Source organism: Ambystoma mexicanum, chromosome 2p, assembly GCF_040938575.1.
Source record: "Ambystoma mexicanum isolate Mex_15411 chromosome 2p, UKY_AmexF1_1, whole genome shotgun sequence".
Classification (NCBI taxonomy): domain Eukaryota; kingdom Metazoa; phylum Chordata; class Amphibia; order Caudata; family Ambystomatidae; genus Ambystoma; species Ambystoma mexicanum.
This window is the reverse complement of record NC_090923.1, coordinates 721,228,746-721,248,897: the sequence shown is the minus strand read 5'-3', so window position 1 is coordinate 721,248,897 and position 20,152 is coordinate 721,228,746. Positions and strand designations below refer to the sequence as shown.

Sequence of the window (20,152 nt, the reverse complement as noted above, 5' to 3'; positions counted from 1 at the left end):
TCAGTGCCCCCACCGGCAAATGTGTGTTTTGCCAGTGCAGTAAAAGTACCGGTTACGGTATTACCACCACTTTTACCACACTGGCAGAACTGTAACGAGGATAGGGAAAAGTTTTGGGATGCTTACCAAGTGTTTTCCTGATGAGGTAGAGCTGGTCTACATCAGAGCGCCCTGGCCACAGCGGGTTCCCGGAGATCAGCTCTGCCAGTACACATCCAATGGCCCAGACATCCACCGGGGGACCATATTGGGTGTCCCCAACCAGAAGCTCCGGAGCCCGGTACCAGCGTGTGGCCACGTAGTCTGTGTAATAGGCATCAGGGCCAGCTGCAAATAGGTGGTGAAAAATAGGGTCAGCTGCTTCATCTGTCAGCCGCTCACTGCTTAATATCCTATCCTGTTCACCCACAGTCATCCTGGCCATGCTTCCCATTTCCCTAACGTATTAACATTAAGAGTTCAAACCACCATTCACCCGTTTACCAACCCAAATCAAATGCAAGCTCCCTCACTTTCATTCATCTAACACCCATTCAATCCATACACCCAACCATCAATTCATTCCTCATGGTGATACATTTCTTTATGAATACAACAGTCCAACTCTCTTTGTTTTACCATCTGTCTTGGAACTATCCTTCCATCCTGTGATCTATCACTCATCCGCCACCCGGTGCCTTCTACCATCTGCTACCTTCACGATCACTAAGTTCCTTGAAGGTCAATTTCACTGTGGTTCCTGTTCACCTACACTGTTGCTATTCCTTCTTATACGGATCCTCTGTTAGCCAAGCTCCTTGTCCAAGCCAAACAACTTCTCCTATGAAGATCCATCTACCACTCTGCAGTCCATCAACCATTTGCCCAGTCTTACTTTTGTCCAATTTATTTAGTTGGGGGCGGACAGAGGGATACACAGATAGGAAGAGGGGCTGCCAGAGGGATGTATAAAGGGGTTCCTGGAAGCATTGATTTATTGGCGATTCATTCCATGCTCCTTGGAAGAATGCTACATCAGACAACTAAGAGGGTGAGAGGAGGAGGAGTGCAACAGAGACAGAGGAAATGGAAAGAAATGCTGCATTTTCTGCCACCGAACCCAAGTTGCATTCCTGAAGGCACTGGAAATAGAGTCTGTTCAGTGATTGGGTGTTGAACCTGTGCATGTGATGCACCACCCCTGAGAGCATATTGCCACTGTCATAAATGGTCATGCATCTGCATTTGGAAAGCTGCCCTTCTAGCCCCTGCTTAATTTGGGTCAAGTTGATGAATGTGTTTGCTCCCTGGGAGCGGCTTCTGGCAAGCTGAGGGTTACATGTCCCTCTGTCCTTGTTTGTCAGTGAAAACAATGCCCTTTCACTGGTCAGCCTGTCAGCCCTGCAGTGACCCATTCTTCACAGCTGGTAGCAGAACTGTCCTCGACACTCCTGTAATAAAGGGTTGACGCAAGTTTGAGTGACAGGTAATTAGGGATATCGGTGTGGAAGACCAGTTACGGAATGTGGCCAGTTGGGACCTCCTCTACACTTTATGGGAATGAGTCCCTCACATGCACATGCAGATCTCTGAATCTGTGATTGGATGGGTTACTGATTAAGGAACAGTGCCTCAAGGAGGAGAATACCTCAAGAAAAGCCTGAGTGTATCACCTGGCGAATTTGGGCATCTCTGGTCATGGTGTGGACTGATAATTATCGAACAGACAGATGGCTGGTTAGGCTATCTTCAGAGGAACTTGCACTGATACCGAAGTGGCTTTTCACAACCCCCATAGATAGTTCCTATTCAACTGGTTTGTATGCTATTAATCGCATTAGTGTCAGCAGGCTCACACTATTGTTTCTGGGGGATGAATTGTTAAACCCTTTTGATGGTCATGTACATACAATCAGAGTTCCGTAGCGGGGCCCCGCCAAAGAGATGGCGTTGGTGCTTTAGAGCACTAAAGTAGTGCTGCCTTTGGTTTTGATAAATTCTGTTGGACGAACTGAAGATACTATGCAAAGATGGAGCAAAGCATTGGCCTTCAAAGTCACGCAGATCTCTTCATAAAATGGTGCAGGATGAAATGATCATTATAGTGAAAGCCACAGGACAGTGCATTTTCAAAAAAATTAAAAAAGGAGCATTTTAAACTTCCTTGGCTGAAGAAAGGCCTTATCTAAAAGATCATAAACACTCCTGGAGGACCAGGATCACATAACGTGTTCAAAATAGCACCCATTTCTTCCTGAAAGTTTCATACTAAAAAATACTCTTCACATGTAACTATTAAGTTAAGGCCTGGCAGTCTTAAAGCGAACCCCTGCAGTTTCCTAAAATGGCTGCTGTTATTTTCAAAGGCGTATTAACGTGAAGGTTCCAAAAGCACATAATTGGAAAACAGTGTCAGTGTTGCATGTTCCTCACACAGACTCAAAGAAAGACTTATTGGAGCCTCTATGTATTGTTAGGACATTGTAGTGATTTCAAATACAGCTGCTAGACTTTCATCGCTGTCCACATTTCGGAGTGATAGTACCAGCCAACCTCGCTCTTTCCAATACCTCAGTATTATACAAAATTTGTGTTGGCTGACTGGAATTGTTTATGCAAAGGTCCCAAACAGAGTTCCCAATAAAGGGGCAGTACCAAGGTTTGCATAGCGGGGCTTCAGCCAATTAGCCTCCGACTGGGAAATTCCATTAGCTAGTTTTTCCCAAATGCATACATTGAATTAGCTCAAAAATCGTCTTTCCTAAAGTAGTCCATGCTCTATTTCTAGTAATCCAGAAGGGCAAAACAAATGTACTCAACTGTGTCATATGAACCATAGTAGACGCAAGGCACATCTTCTAAAGAAACTAGACCAGAGGCCGCTCAGTTTCTGTTTTGGCTCCATCTCTCTGGAATGCACGTCCTTTCTACCTCAGTTCCACCTCCGAGTATTCGCTTCTCTGCAAAGCACTAAACATCTGTCTTTTTCTCCAGGTATTCCTGTAATCACTTTTCCCCCTGCTTAGATCGCTGCTTCAGAGCTAGTAAACACCCCTGGGTGTATGTCCACGCCCTCTGTCAATTAGAATGTATTCATGTATACCTCCTTTTTATGGCATGTGAGGACACTTTCATATTATAATTGACGGGGAGTTTAAAATGGCTGCTTAAATGTATTGTCAGAGGTCAGCTACATCTGGAGTACCCCTCTCTTGTTTGGCACCTCAGGTTAGCGCTGTCAGTGCTCCCTATTTTCTTCATGGGGCACTCTAAGTGAGGGCGATTTACACCATGGCTCAAGTCGACGGTACATGCGGGTGGACAGAGCCCCCCACCTTCATCAGGAGCCCCCCCACTTTTTCAGAGGGCACCTTGATATGCTAATTTCTGGTGACGCCACATTCAATTGGTATGTTAATGAGTCACCCCACTTTTTACTTGACCCCCGATTGATTCACACACTGTTTAAAAGGAGGTTAGGTGTAGGTGGGTCCATGCATAGCTATCTCTTTTCATCCATCCGTTCATCCATCTTAACACCTCCCTCCCAGCTTCATCCAACCTGCTTATAGCCAACAATTCCCAGGCTCCTTTGCTTCATAGTGCTTTCATACGTACTGAACATGGTCGCAAATCCAAAGTCACAGAGCTTCACAATGCCTCGTTTAGTGAGCAGGATATTTTCAGGTTTCACATCTCGGTGGATACACTGTGGAGACAGTGCAGTTAGCAACATTTCCATACAATGCAATACTTCATTGAGATCACTATACAATATAAAACAAAATCCAAATGAGCCTAATTCCGCATTATATGGCCAACCATGGGGAGGGTCATTTCTAGGGCCTAGGTGTGCACAGAGAGTAAAATCTATGGGAATGCGTTTTACTCTCAGGGTGATTTTGGTCTATTATTATTTGATTGTAGATTATTTGTATTGTTTACAGACATTGCCCTGATGAAGGACCTTCCATGATCCGAAACGCATTGGCCAAGACAATTGTGTCTGCCTACCACCATTGAGAGACGATGCAGCTACATTAAAGATCCATTTTAAATTCAATGGCCTAAGTATTTTTTTTGTTAATTATGAATGTGTTGTAGTTTAGCATATCGCATTTTTACATAGAGGTTCCTGGGGTTTCTTCCACTTCTAAATGTTGTGATTGTAGGTGTTCTTATTATGCAACATAAGAACACTCAATGTATCGACCTTGGAAAAATGAAAGGCTGAGGCATTTCCCGGACCTGCAAGGATGTAAACTTGGAACTGCAGGTTGCACACAGATCTTTTAAACAAGCATTTAAATTGTTGTGATTTCATGAATCTGGGTGTGTTGTATTGTGCTGTGCTCAAAAACGCAGCCTTTCTCCCCTTCTAGGAAATCGAATCTGGGTGAATTGTATTTTGCTGTGCTCAAAAACATATCCCACAACTTGGCCGCGTGCGTTCACTTGCTTCTCTAGCTGTGTGCGCCCCCTTGCATTGTAGGTCCCTGCATCCTGTTCCCCCCTCCTGCGTTTCCCTTCCTTCCGCATCTTAGTCCTTCTCTCTTCGATCTATTGTCAGACCCAGCAGCTTATAGTGATTTTGCAATTCCGCAAAATGCAGCGAAAACAGCCGTTTTGCACAAAATGCAGTGAAAACGTGCGTTTTGCACAAAAACAACAGTTTTTGCAACAAATAAAATGCAAAAACTACCATTTAAAAAAAAAGAAAGAAATACTCCGGGTGCCAGATTCTCAAAACTTTTTAACTCAAGAAATGAAATGCACTAACGCATCTCATCACTTGCGCCCAAAAAAAGAGCAGCCCAATCCCCAAGAGACACCTGAATGGGCACATTTTGTTAAAATGTGCCCATTCAGGTGTCCCTTGTGGATTTTATATGCGCGCCCATTCAGATGGCCTTTTTCTTCAAATATATTTTCATTGGTATTTCTGCATGCCAGCTTCCATGGCAAATCAGGGAGCGTTTCTGCCAATTTAAAAGCACATCCTAAATTACTAAGCAAGATGCACTTTTAAATGTGCAGAAATTGTAGGCAACCGTACCGCACTGGAGATGGGCGTGCCCATGCACGACAGGGTCTTTCTTGACCCTGCCATGCATTTTTTTTAGGTTTTAGGTACGAACCGCTGCTATGTCGTTTGCATTTCTGTTCCTCAAACAGGATAGAAATGCGTTTTTTGGGTCACATTTTCCTGTAAAAGGCGCTGGAAGCTTGCAGAACACTGTCGGGAGAGCGCTTCTATTCAAGGTACTAACCATTTTGACTGCCAAAAATCGATCAAATGGTACAATTTGACCTATTTTGCCAGTACCATTCAGTTCATTTTTATAAATACAGAACATGTGGAGCAGGGGTTGCAGAGGTGTCACCCGCTTCCTCAAAATTGGAGGTGGAGGTCCGAAAACTGAAAACAACAAAAAAAAACCGACCCTTCGGCATCGGATCCGACCTGCGTTGGAGGGACGGATCTGACACCGCAGGGATGCAGGGGAAGCGGCAGCGACCACGCAGTTAAGTAGGGGAGGGGGTGAGGTGGTGGTGAAGGGTACATTTTGGGTTGTTTGGCTGAAGAGCAAATCTATTCGCAGCAAAATTGACTACGGTCAATTCCGCCGCAAATAATTACACTTCGGTCAAACAACCCAGAACCCTATTCAAGGCAGCTGGCCAGCGCACAATTTCCGCTACAGCTCAGCCGCGTGGAAATGCGCAGGTCACCTTTGAGAATAAGGTGACCTGCTCATTTCCAAAAATGGGTTATTTAAAAATAGCATATCCTCTGCTCTATTTTTAAATGCCCCATTTTTTGAGGATCATGATCAAAATCTACATTTTAAAAAAATGGTCACACTATGAGAGGGAAAGGAGAGAGAGGGAGAGTGATGGGTGAGATGTGATGTGATAGGCAAGAAAGCAGAGGGAAAGCAGTGGGTCAGAGGAGGAGGCGGTTCACAAGAGAGCAGAGGAAGCAGTCATACGGTGGCCCAGAAATCTGATAGCGAGTGGAGGTACAGAAAGTAGAGGGAGCGTGTGGTCAGGGGGAGCAGTGGGCCAGAAAGCGGTTGGCTGGAAAGAGGCAGTGAGCTGCAGATTGGGAAAAAGGATGAGTGAAGAGTGCGATAGAAGGGGAGAAAGGATGCAAGATGCAGAAGAAGCACAAAAGAATGAAGGACTGTATATTGCGGGAGGAATTGCAGAGTGTAAGGTGTGAACTGGGAGTAGGATTTGGAGTTTGGCAGGGTGGGGGGAGTGCAAATTGTGACTTGACAGTTTGACATAGCACGTAATCATTTGTATGATGGAGTGAGAGGTTCAGGATTGCAAGTTGTGATGGGGAATTGGTGAGACGTGTGAGGTGTGTTGGTGCGAGAGGTGTGTGTGGGAGTTTGGGGGATTGGAGAACATAGAAGAGGAACAGTTTCAGCATTACAACTGATAATTATCAATTTAGTTAATACTATTAAATAGGCATGCACATTAAACCAAAGTGTAGCCAAAAACAAATTGTTCTGCCAAGCCAGAGAAATCTGGGACTCGTCCTCGCACTCCACTGTTTTTCTGGCATTACTTTGCATCAGGGGTCAAGTCCTAAAAAGAAAAGTGGGGGCACTCATTAACATACCAATTGACTGTGGTGTCAGCAGAAATAAGCATATCAAGATGCCCTCTAAATAAAAGTAGGGGGACCTCTGAAAAAAGGGGGGGATTAGGTCCACCCGCGTGTACCCTCGACTTGAGCCCTGCTTTGCATTGCCTGCATTCTTCTTCTAGGTTACCGTTGTGTTCTGTGCCTTGTTGACTGTATTGACTTTGTGTTTAAGCTCTACGTTTCTTGAAATTGTGTTGCTATCCACGGTTTGTTGCATCACATTGCAATTTCCTGAATTCTTCACTTCTAGTTTCCCTGCTGACCTCTGTGTTTTGCTTTTGGCGCTGTATTGCATTTCTATTCTTTACTTTCAGGTTCCATGTTGTGCTTTGTGTTTTGCCTTGGTTCTGTACTACATCTGCATTCTCTACTTCTAGGTTCCCTGTTCTCTTTTTCTTCTGATGGTTCTGTACTGCATCTGATTTGTAGGTCTGTTGTTCTTGTTCTTTGTTGTGCCTCCCTCCCTTTTGTGTCCCCCCCAATGTGCCGATCTCCTGTCTGCCCACCTCCCTGCGCGATCTCTCCTCCTCCTCCCCTGCCTGGGCTCCCCTCACCCTATCCCCCCACCCACCCCTCTTTCCTCTGTGCTCTCCCCATGGTGCTCTCTGTCTCACCTATCTTTTCTAACTGCTTTTCTATCGACTATCCTATCCCTCTCACTAAATCTGGCAGGAAGAAGCTCAAAAGGGACATCCTGATCTCCAACCCCCGGCCACCCTATCGCGGATACCTATACCAGTGCTTCCTCCAGACAGATCCTTACCGACATACTCGTTGTTGTTCCCTCTCCAGGCCTATGGATCCGTCATATGGTCTCTGTTCGCTCTCCTTTTTCCTCTTCTCCCATTAATGGTGGTGCCCGGTGGGAGGCCCTCCTGGCCCCCTTCCACTCCTCTAAGACAATCATTAATGTCTACTTAATGGCACCGCCTTGGTCCAGGGCCATCAGGCCAATCTCGCCCTCTTTGATAGACACTTCCTGTGCCTTAACATCTTCGTTTCCTCTACTGTTATCCCTTCTTACCCCTTTCTGGCTCCACTGCTGCCTCCTTCCTCTGCCACCTCTTCAGCACCCCCTGCTGCTTCTATGGCCACCCTGTTGCATCGCTCCTCTGCCACCCCCCTGGCATTCTCTCCTCCCTCTCTGACTACCCTGCCTTCTCTTCATTCCTCTTCTGCCCATTTTCGGGCACCTCCAACACTTCTGCAGGGTGTACCTCTGGCCTGTACCCCTCACTGGAAGTACTTCAAATGTGGCAACCTGCTCCGCATTGCTACTCTAAACTCTTGTTAAGCTGTCAAACACTCCTTTGACATCTGGTGTCTCCTGGAAGAGCTTAATTTGGATGTACTCTGTCTCACCGAGACTTGGTTCGCGGCCAGCTCTGTCACGAGTTTTGACACTTTCCTTCCCGAGGGCTACAAGATCATCTCCGAACCCAGAACCAACCGTCCTGGTAGGGATGTAGCCTTGATTTTCCCGGAGTGGATCCCTCTTCCTCTCTGAGTGGGCTGACCTCTCCTCCTCACTCCTTGCCTCTACCTCTCTACTTCTCTTCCTCAGAGAGTTGAACATCCACCCGGATGCCACCAGCCCTTCTTCAGGACTCTTTTGCAACCTTTGCGATTCCTTTTCTCTCTCTATTCTTCCCTCTGTTCTGACTCATTCTGCAAGGCACACAATGGATGTTCTGATCTCCTCAGACCTCCCCTTCTCTAACCCTCTCACCACTCCTCTTTCTTGGAGTGATCACTTTCTCCTTTCTTCCCATCTCTCTCTCTCCCACCTGCAGGTCAAGCCTCTTGGTCATCCGACCCATGAAGTGTGTGTCTGTTGAGGCTTTTACTGCTACTTTCTCTCCTCTTCCTGCACCTTTGGCTGACTCACACCCTGACACGGCCCTCTCTAACCTTCATCTCTCTATATCTAACACTCTGGATGTCCTTGCCCCTGTCATGAGGATCCTCTTGAATCCAAATCCAACTCTTGGTACGATTCCGACCTCGCCACTCTTAAACGCAAGTACAGACTCCAAAGGCAGTACACACTCTCTGTCCTCTCTAAGAAGAGAGCCTACATCCAAGCACGCATCTCTGCAGCATCGAACAACTCAGCTGTTGTTTGAAAATCTGCAAGGAGCTGGCCAATCCTGCTGCAGTCTCCATCTCTCCTGCTCCCTCCCAGGCCCTATGCAGGGCCTTGGCCTCTCATTTCACTACCAAACCTCAGGGGATCACATCCACCCTCTCTTCCTCTACCTCCTCTTCCTCCTAATCCTCTACCACTCCTGACCTGTCTGAGGCCGTTACTCCTCCTCCTTTCTCCTCCTTTCCTCTGTTCACCCCAGACAATGTCTCCAGACAAGTCCGAGCTATGAAAGTCTCATCAAAGCAGGTTCTCCCCTGCTCATCCAGAACCATCAAGGATCACATCTACACCCTTGCTCCAGCCTTGGCCAATTTCTACAATCACTTCTTTGCCACTGGAACTTTCCCCTCCACCCTGAAGCACTCTCTTGTGCAACCTCTTCTCAAGAAGCCCTTGGCCGATCCTTCCTCTCCAGCTAACTATCACCCGATCTCCATCACTCCTTTCTTGGGCAAACTCTTGGAAAAGCTGGCCATCTCCCAGCTTGATCTACATAATGAATCTGTCGGTTGCCTCCATGACCACCAGTCTGGCTTCAGAGCTGCCGGAAGCACGGAAACTGCTCTCCTGAACACCCGTGAAGACTTGCTCCCCAATCTTGACTCTAATCTCCCTTCTATCCTCATTCTCCTCGATCTATCCTCTGCTTTTGACACAGTCAACCATGCCATCCTGCTCAATCGCCTCTGCAACAACCTTGCTACTACTGATCAGGCCCTCGCCTGGATGACCTCCTTTTTCACTGATGGACCCTCTCAGGTCCAACTGAGGTCTTTCCTCTCTTATATCTCTCTCTCTACTTGTGGTGTTGCCCTGAGGTCTAACCTCTCTCCCTGGCTCTTCAACCACAAACTGTCACCCCTTGCTTACTGCATTGCTACTTTCTGCTCCAATTTTCAGTGTTATGCGGATTACACTCGGCTCTCTTTGCGGCTCCCCTCAGCCACCTCTGCTTCTTCTCTCATTCCAGACTGTCTGGTCGCAATTCAGGAAGGGTGTGCCACAAACGAACTCTGCCTTAATGCCAGTAAGACCGAGATCCTCCTCATTGGGACACCTGCTCCCTCCTTTCCTCTCTCTCTCTTGCGGTGGTTGGTCAAAATACCGAAAATAAAATCTCGAACTGCAAAAATCTCGAATACAAAATCTCGAAAAAAAAAATATCGAATTATTTATTTATTTATTTATATGTGTTTTTGGGGTCAGGTAAGTAAAAAAAAGGGTTAAAATAAACAAAAAAATAGAAAAAAAGGGGGGTTGGGAGGAACCCCCCCATTTCGAGAAAAAAACAGGAATGCATCAGCAAAGAACTCTGCTGCCACGGAATGTTCTGAGGTCTGTTGGCATGAACAGTAGATTATAAGCACAAAAAGCATCACTAATGATGTCATACAATACCGTACAATTCTATAACACAGATTGGAGGAGGCCTATAGATGTAGGGCCTGCTCCATATGCAGTGGCGTAACACAAAATGTGGGGGCCCCCCTGCGAGCCTTGCTGAGGGCCCCCCCCAAATCGGCAACAAATCACGGGTCGCGCACCACTGTGGGCAGGCCTAGATTGTCACGCTTGCGCAATGTACACAAACGTGCTGCTGAAGGGGTATGCCGCACACTGCACTAGGAGAAAGATATAAATATGTATTTTAATGCAATGTACAGCACACTTTCTGAGAGAAATTGGCTATAAAGCCACAGCATTTGCAATTGTGTTGTAGGGTAACACCAATCCAATACATGTAAGTCACCAACAGTGCACAGGAACATTAATGCTTTGCTATTAAAATGTCATGCCACAATGAAAACATGTCCAACTGGCTGCACAATGTAGAACAGTGTAGACATGTAATAAGATTACAGTAAAGCATGCCAGGCCACATTTAGACATACCTAGACTGGTTGCACCATAATGCCAGTCAAAGCAATAACACTCATCAAGAAGAGAGCACACATTAAAGCATGCGTCTCCGCGGCCTCTACCAACACGGCCAAACTCTTTAAAATCTCCAAGGAACTGGCAAATCATGTTGCGGTCTCTCCCTCTCCTGGTCGCTCCAAGGCCCTCTATGTGGCTCTGGCCTCTCACTTCCCCGTGAAATCACAGGACATCCTGTCCTCTATCTCCTCTTCCTTGCTCGGCCGCCTTTGGCCATCTCTACCTCTCCCCCTCCTTTTTCCTCTTTCTCTCTGACAACACCTGACGAGGTTTCTAGGCAAGTTTGATCTATGAAACCGTTGTCCAAACAGGTGCTCCCCTGCTCCTCCAGAACCAACAAGGACCATATTGACACCCTCTCTCCAGCGTTGGCCAATTTTTGTAATCACTCTTTAGCCACTGGAACTTTCCCCTCACCACCTTAAGCACTCCCTTGTGCTCCCATTCCTCAAGAAGCCGTCTCCTGATCCTACCTGCACGGCAAACTATTGCCCAATCTCCATCACCCCTTTCTTGGGAAAACTCTTGGAAAAGCTTGCCATCTATCAGCTTACTCTCCACACTGAATCTGTTTGTTGTCTCCATGACCATCAGTCTGGCTTCAGAGCTGCCAGAGGCATGGAAACTGCTCTCCTGAACACCCATGAAGATCTGCTCTCTAACCTTGATTCCAGCATTTCTTCTGTCCCCACCCTCCTTCTTTCATCTGCTTTTGACACAGTCAACAACACCATCCTGATCAATCGACTCCGTGAGAACCTGGGCATCACGGATCAGGTCCTGGGGCGACTAACCTCCTTCCTCTTGGACTGCCCACCCCTCTCCCAGGTCCAACCTGGTCTCAATCTCTCTGCCACCTCTCTCTACCTGTGGTTTTCACCACGGCTCTATATTCTCACCCTGGCTTTTCAACTTCTAGTTGGCCCCTTTGGCCCACCTGATCTCTACCTTCTCCTCTAACTTTCAGTGTTATGCGGATGACTCAGCTTTCATTCATGCTCCCCTCAGCCTTCTCTCCTCTCTCGCTCATTCCTGACTGTCTATTTGCGATTCAGGATTGGTGCACCTCCAACGATCTCTGCTTTAATGCCAGTAAGGCGGAGATCCTTCTCATTGTGACCCTGGCACCAGCTTTCCCTCTCTCACTCTGGCCGTCTGCCTTGGGCCCTCTTCCTTCACCTTCCTGCGAGGCAAAAAACCTTGGTGTCATCTTCTATGCCACTCTCTCTTTCTCTCCTCACATCTCAGATGTCACCAAGAAGTTCCACTACCAGCTGCTCCTCCTCAAAGGGACTCTTCCCTTTCTCACTTCACACTATAAGTTCACTGTCTCCAGCAATTAATCCAGAACAGGACTGCAAGACTTATCCTTGGCCTCAAGCCTAGGGATCATATCTCTCCAGCCCTGAAATCTCTCCACTGGCTCCCGGTGGCTGCAAGCATCAAGTTCAAGACCCTTTGCATTGTCCACAAGGCTTTCTTGGGCCGGGGCCTGCACTACATGCAATGCACTCTTCCAAAATACCTTCCTTCTCAAGCCCTTTGCTCAGCTACCTCCAACTCTCTAGGGGTTAGACGCTTCTCCAGGCAGAAAGTGGGGGGTAGATCTCTCTCCTCTGCTGGTCCCTCCCTCTAGAATGGCCTCCCTGGCCCTTCAAACTTGAGCCGGACCATCTGAAGTTTCAGAAGCATCTCAAAACTTTCCTTTTCTCCTCTGCTTTCTCTCTCTCCCTCCCCTGCTGACCTACCTGTCTGCTGTACCGACCGGTTGCTTGGATACCCTCAGAGTCTCTCTGAGTCCAGGCTCTTTCTTGATCGGTCATCCTTGCACTGTCTCTGTGCCTAACATGCACTTAGGGGCTGTAACTGTAACCCTGCAGCCCCTTGTTCGCCTTGCACTACCCATTTTATTTTATTTATTTATTTCACATTTATAAAGCGCTCACACAGCCCGCAGGCATCGAGGCGCTGGTAGCTGCACTGCCCTGGCTGCACTTACTCAGAGCATTGCAGCCCTGTTTTACCCTCCCCTCTCACTTGCACTTCCACCCTCCCTTTCATCTTGCCCCTCTCATTCTCACAATGACACAAGGCCTAGTGAGATTGTTTGTCTTGTCCTCCTATCTTCCCTCCCTTGTCTTGTCGCGCATAGAAACACTTGTGTAAAGGTGCATTATAAATGACTTTTATCATATAATTTTTATCACAGATGCCCTGAAAAATATACAATGCCACAGTAAGAAATGGCCAGACTGGCAGCACCCAAATGCCAATCTAGCTAGGTAATTACACTTAGCAGGACTGTTTTATCAGAAATTGCCAGTTAAAAGAAAGTCATACCAGGAATGACTAGACTGGCTGCACCAAAATGCCTCTCTAGCCACTAATACTACATATCATGCCTGCTTAGCCTGGACATGGACAACCATTATGATTGAACGCACAAACCTGCCCCCCCACACATCCCCTCTCCCTCCCACCCCCTACCCCAACCTCTAAAACCAGCTCCTTAGCCAAGAATTACCTCCATGTCCCTCTTCTTTATCCCAGAGCTTACGTATGAGGCTCCTTGCCTCATAGGTAAGTACAGGGATGCGGAAGAGTGGGACTAATAGTAACGAAGATTGCAGGTAGCTAAATCAGGCAATACCTCAATGTACCTCTACCTCATCCCAGTACATAAGTACTGGGACGAGGAAGAATAGGGTTAGGAGTAATCAAGGCATTAAACACAAGCAATGGTGCAACACTATTGAGTTGACTGGGCTTCAGCACTCCCCCCCTGACATTTTGGGCTATGTTGACTCGACTTGGCTGACATTTAGAGCAGTTGCTGGACAGAACAGGACACAGATGTTAAACGGCGCCTGGGTTTTGCTGTTAATAAGGGTCCAGCAATTAACAACGTAAAGCATTTCACTGCTAGTACATGCATTCAAATGCCACATTCTTTAGTCAATTGAAATCGCGATGTGGGTCTAGTACTTGCATGCCAGGGGAGTGATTGGAAGGGAAGAGAGGGTATAGGAGACTTAAAGGAGAGAGTTAACTGCTTGTAACATTGAAGCTGCACTAGACTAGTCTAATTAAAACACGTAAAGATGTTAGATGCCCCCACAAAATAAGTTTGCCCCTCCCCACCACCTGTGAAGTTAGCGCCTCTCCCAACATTTGAAGAGTTAGCCCGCTGAAATGTTGGTTTTGTTGTGCCCCTGTACACAAGCACACACACCATTCACCATATACACACCCAGCCAACCATACATTTAAGTGTGCACTCTTTCACCATACAGGCACACCCAGGCAGCCATCCATACATTTAAGGATGCACCCTTTTAACCATACAGGCACACTTAGGCAGCCACCCGTACATTTAAGTGTGCACCCTTTCACCGTACATGCACACACACACACCCAGCGACCCATACATTTAAGTGTGCACCCTTTCACCATACACTCATACACACACACATCATGGGCTTGAGGGGAGCCCTATTACTTCAAAAAGAAATTGGGGCCCATTACAGGTCAAGCGGTAACGGTGCCGGTGCTATCGGCAGGTTGCTGCCAGACCAGTACAAAATTTTCGGTGCCTGACTTCCCGGTGCCACCGGGCTCTTCCAAGTCCAGCGGCCAGGAAGTCAGGCGCTGGTACTTTCGGTAATCCCCATTCCCGTGGACTGCATGAGTTTGGAGATACGGAAGAACCGGCACTGTTGTTAACAATGCCGGTGCTTCCGTGATAGGTCTGCCTACTGTGGCCGCTGTGCCCGGCAGGGTCCGACCTGTCAGGCACAGCGGCCCCAGCAGGTAGACCTGTAATATGCCGGTCCGGAAACAATGGTGCCTGTAAGATTACCAGCACCATTGTTTCCGGGAAGGCATGGTCAGAATGAGCGCCATTGTTTCTTTTTGAAGTCACTGTTATGTCATTAAGAAATTATTCAGTTAAGGACCGAACCAAAACGGAAATAATTTCTTCATGAAGGCAGAGTGACTTCAAAAATAAACTATTTATTTTTGAAGTCATAGGGCTCCCCCCATCCCATAACATGGAGCTATCCAGCCTGGGGTCTTCCATGTCATGGGGTGGGGCGAGCCCTCTGCCTTCAAAAATTAAGTTTCTTTTTGTAGTCACTCTGCCTTCATAAAGAAATTATTTCTATTACAGAAATAATTCATTTATTAATGCAGAGTGAATTCCAAACAAAACTTTTTTTTGTTGAGAAAAAAAATATTTTATTTTTTTCCAAGTGGGGCCCCCTCCCAGGACATGTGATATGATCGTTTATGATATGATATGATATGATTGTTTATTTATGTAGCGCCTATACACAATGTGTTTCAAAGTGCTTCAAGGCAAAGGAGGGAACAAGGGAATATACAACCACATACTTACAGGCCATGAACAGTAAGGATGTGAAATTAATTATCGTACTCGGCCTGACGACATTTCAGATAGTGCAAGAGCTAAGACATAGATAAGGAAGGGAGGGGGAGAGTGGGAAGGAAATGGAAACAGACAGGCGACTACCATACTAGGCCTGACGACATCTCTGGTAGAGCCGGAGAAAAACAAAAGGTGAGGGAGAGGGGTGCAGACAGGTAGGGGAGGAACAAAACAAGCGACTATCATACTGGGCCTGACGACATTTCAGATAGTCCTGGAGGGGTGCTGGGGAGGAAAAAAAACAGTAATGGGAGGGTGGAGGAAACAGACGAGGTTGCTATCATATTGGGTCCAGGGACAATTCTGATAGAGTAAGTGCATAGAAGAACGAAGGGGAGGAGATAGGAAAAGGGAGAAGGGAAAGGAGGAGAGAAAAGAGAGTAAGCAGTCAAAAAGAGTGGAGAAGCAAGAGTGGAGAGAGAATACAATTGCAGAAGTCAGTAGTAACACATAATGTTGCAAGCCAGGATACAAGATGAAGATGGGAACAGCATGATTCAGGGCCACCATGAGTACAAGATGCAAAGGAAGTCCAGCATGAGAGTGCTGGCGGGACCCCCAAACCGCGGGGGCTGCGGGGGCCCCTTTTACGCCAGTGTCCATATGGGATGCCAGGCCATTGGTCCATCTTCATCTGTCCATCTCTGTTCAAGTGGGTGCTGCTGGGCTCGTCATCCACGGTGAGCTGACACAACAATTAATTAGCTACTCTATCACACAATGTTATTCATACAGTTGTAACAAGGCACCTTGCAGATACAGGGATGGGCCCCGGGGAGAACCGGGGTCACACTAACTCACACACACACTTCACTCGTTCCAAGACAGAGCAGCAACTCCCAAGGTCCTCCACTTTAGCGGAGCTATAATTCCGATGCCACCCTGCACCTCGCTGCACAAATCACGTGACCCATTCCTGAAGGAGCGATAGCCTTGCCTTCTGATCTTAGTGATCAATCGAGGGGTGTAAATGTTTTATGCTCGGTGGTCTGGATTTGGGTGACACTGTAGCATGCAGGGGTCATGGGATGAAAGCATGGCACGACTATTTCTCAACTGGGGATCGTTGGGGGCAAGAGGGCTTTGCTATCTGCTTCATGGGATGGTTCTGCCAAGAGGCGCTCTTCTACCTTCTCATGACCTTGCAGGGCAAATTCTTCTGAGGGTGTGAGGGCCTGTAACTCCCCCAAGAATGGAGGAGGTTGTGGATTTCTGAGACCTGAGCAGGATGGGGGTGGTGTTCGCACTCATGCAAGGGGCCTAATACTAATACACAAAGTGCACAAAGTGCTGTTCGCTGCGCTTGGGCCTAACTTCTAAGGTGGCTACCGCTTGCCAAGATGGCATTCACACCAGCATCTACAATATAGCTTACAATACATACACTAAGGTGATCGCACACCCCTCTGTATGTTACCCACCTACTCCCTGGATGTACTCTATTAGCATCTCGTTCTTGTTCAGTATCGCCTATAGGGGTGTGGGAAGACTCTCCTTCCCAACAATCCACTGTTTCAAAGAAAAATGGATTACTGATGTAGATGTTCTGAGGCTTCCCATCTGCTCTGTGTCTCACCTCAAGAAAGTGTTTTACTTTTCTGCAAGCATCCGCTATACGCTACCCACATGATCTGCCACCTCGGCACAACATAAACACCTCAGTGATCTCTCGCCTTGGCATAACATCATCACCCCGGAAGGCTATCAATGCAAAACTCAAGCTTCAAGTTTCTATATAATTCATGGCCAAATCCCTTCACCCACTACCTTGCAGACTACATCTCTCACTCTACTCTCGCTGCACTTCCTGAGCCAGCTCCAGTTTCTGCTCATTTGCATTACTAGCCCACCATCTCTGGGATACTCAACTCCCCTTCCTCCTACTACACAATTCAATCCACAGAACTAATCAAGGCTAAGCCCAGAATCCACTGGCTAAACTCTGAATGTATATTCTTAAACTCAGCTACTGCCTCCACCCAAAAGCCCTGCCTGCTGAACTCAAATATACTGTATGGGTGCAGAAGGAGGAGACGGACACAAGTAGCATGATTGTTGGCATACACCTTTATTTCATCAAAATAAATGGGAAATCTTGCTGTGCCTAACTCTAAGAGGGGGTTCCCTGCCTCAACTAACGAACTAAGATTCTGTCAGAATGTCCAAGTAAATGAAAGAGTCCACTGTTCATGTGTCAAAATGCCTACTTCTTTCTCTCTCACTTGTAACTGAACTTAAGATGTAATGGATCTTCCTGGTCCAGAAAATGGCTCCCCTCTTCTGAACAACAGATTGCAATTCCAATTGGCCAGTGGGAACTTCGCTTCAAAGAATGACTCCCTCCTCCAGGTCTCAGTTCCTTTCCAAAATACCAAACAAAGTTCCAGCGTGTGGCATTGTAAAGTTCAAAGTTCAAAGTAAAAAGGTAAAGTTCCAACTCAAACACCATTCCTTATTGTCCATCGTTTTCCTCACTACTGGGTTCCTGGAGACTGTCTCCCTGATCCAGGTATCTTTTTCTCAGTATTTCCACAGTGCCAGGGGAATGGCTCCCTTCCCCGGGCCTTTCTTGGCTTTGCTTCGCAGTACACAGCGCCAGGGGGTATGGCTTTCTTCCACTGGTCTCTCTTGGCTTGCAGTTTCACAGTAGTAGGAGGAATGACTCCCTTCCCTTGGCCCTTCTTAGGCTCTTTACCATAGTTCACAAAGTTTGGGGGGATTGACTCCCTTCTCCAGGCCCTTCTGAAACTCTGAGGCAATTTGCAATGCCAGGGGATTGAATCCCTCTCCCTTTTCTTGGTACTGATCCAGTTCTACTCCACCAGGAAGAATCCTTCTTTTCCCCTGGTCTTCCATTCTCCTTATTTTAGTGGCCTGTAGGTGTGGGTCCCAGACCCGTAGCATTCATGCTTCTTTCCTTTAACAGACCTGGTTCACTTTCCTGCCACTTACTGCCCAGAGAAGAGGATTTGTGATGCTTTTCCCAACTGGGTGCGGGTCCCAAACCTGTACTTCTCTCTCTGATTGCTTAGGTCGGGCCTGGCTGACCGCTCTGCCAGGTACTGTGCTGAAGAAGAGGATTTGTGATGCTCCTCTCGATTGGGTGCAGGTCCCATACCTGTGTTTCTCTCTCTGACTGCTCTGACAGTCCTGGCTCACACCTCCTGGCTCACACCTCTGTCAGGTACTGTGAAAAAGAAAAGGGTTTATGATGCTCCCAGACCGGTGCTTTCCTCTCTTTTCCAGACCCACCAACCATTCCAGTCACCCAAGTACCTTTAGGGTGTTTGCTGGTCCTTTCTGTTCGGTCTTGGACTTTCCCACGTGCTTCTCCGTGCTCTCTGTGGTGACATGTAATTTGGCCCAGTCCAACCCAAAAGATGGGTAATGAGCGCATGAGGAGCCATTCTTGAATTCCTTCCCCTCTTCCTGCAACTAACCAGGCTTAAAAGTTGCTCTAATGTAGGGTTGTCCAACTCTACGCCTCGAGGGCAGGAATCCTAATGGGTTTTCTGAATATCCCTCGATAATATTCATGAAGAAAAAAGTCGCTTACATTTAGAATCATTGCATGCAAATTTATCTCATTCATGAATACCCGGCACAGATACAGCCTTCGGCCGGAAGTTGGACAACCCTGCACAAATGAATAACAATGGTGTATAAATCATTGTAATTGAAATATGATTTATACACACCTTGTTGTAAATGCCCATTCTGCACTGCAATATTAAAACGTGTAATGTGCAGCCCAGTTGTCAGAAACTGGAAAACATTCATTTTTCCCTTCTAAAAGGAATTTTTATGGTACCTCATAAGAGAGTCACTTCAACTATGGTAGATCCCAGGGTTTGTTTGAGATTGCAGCAGGGTGGTTATCCCTGAGTTAACGCACTTGTATAGTAAACAACCCCCCCAGGACTGCTTGTATAGAACAGGTCTAAATACTAGTTATCACAAATGTCGATACAACCATTATAGTTCGTTCAGGTAATATTTGCTCAATAAAATCTTAAGCACCCTTAGTAAAACAATACAGGTATCAGCAAGTAATTACAGAACAACCACATATATATCTGTACATTTAAAAACACATTAAAAACCATTCTTAAAGGCAATGTGCTAGAAAAGTGTCACTGTGCTAAAGGGCTTCCAATTCCATGACCCTCTATTTGTGCAAATATTCCAATTAATGTACAGATCCTGTTAAAGGTCTAGCAGCCATTGAGATGCCCGACATGTTTCATTCCTCTTTGTTAAGCCCAAATCTAAAGAACCTCTTCAGGAATTTACTGCCTGCTTTTAACAAGCTGTGATAGCTGGGGAGATTTGTAACCTTCAATGTTTTCTAATAAAAGTCAGTACATTTTTTCTCTATGCTGCTGGGAGCCGTACAATCTAAAAATCCTCCTTCTGTTGCAATTTTGATAAGCACTTAGACTCTTGACCTATACATAAGTAGGGTACACCTACTGGAATGTTTGCATTGCTCTGTCTGTTAGACTTCGCCTGTCATTATTTGCAACTAGGCTAGATACACCGCTCACAAGAGGGAACAGTGTGACCTAATCTTGGGTTTCCATACAAGAAATTTGAGTGGAGGTGATAGTATGTGTACGACGTCCTTTCATCGCGGGATGTTTTTTCGCAGGGATTTTTACCGCAAATTGTTTTCTGAAAAATCTCAGGTTGTAGCCTCTGGAAATATATGCTAAACTTTAAAGGGTGAACTAGATGCAATGGTTTTGCATTATATTGGTTTTGTATTATGAACCTGCACTTTTGTATTGCATTTCTGAAAAGCACTTGTTTGAAATAGAAACTGGTGCTTCTAGTTTTCTAAGGTTTTGATCTTAACAGTGAAGGCTTTTGCACTAATTTGCATTGTTTACTGAACACATTGAAAATAGAGTGTTACACAAACTCCTGGTTTCTGTTATTGAAGCTTTGGTTTTAATGCATTTGTTTTACA

The 20,152-nt window shown here is 46.5% G+C and overlaps 1 protein-coding gene across 1 annotated transcript in view; it reads right to left on the bottom strand.

Annotated features, from left to right (window-relative positions):
- Positions 1–20,152, bottom strand: part of LOC138566722 (cyclin-dependent kinase-like 1) — a 274,738-nt gene that overhangs the window by 72,757 nt on the left and 181,829 nt on the right. The window contains exons 5-6 of the mRNA XM_069644326.1: positions 3,598–3,688; positions 127–327 (exon numbers count right to left, since the gene is read on the bottom strand). Coding sequence (XP_069500427.1) covers positions 127–327; positions 3,598–3,688 — 292 coding nt within the window. The remainder of the gene's footprint in view (positions 1–126; positions 328–3,597; positions 3,689–20,152) is intronic.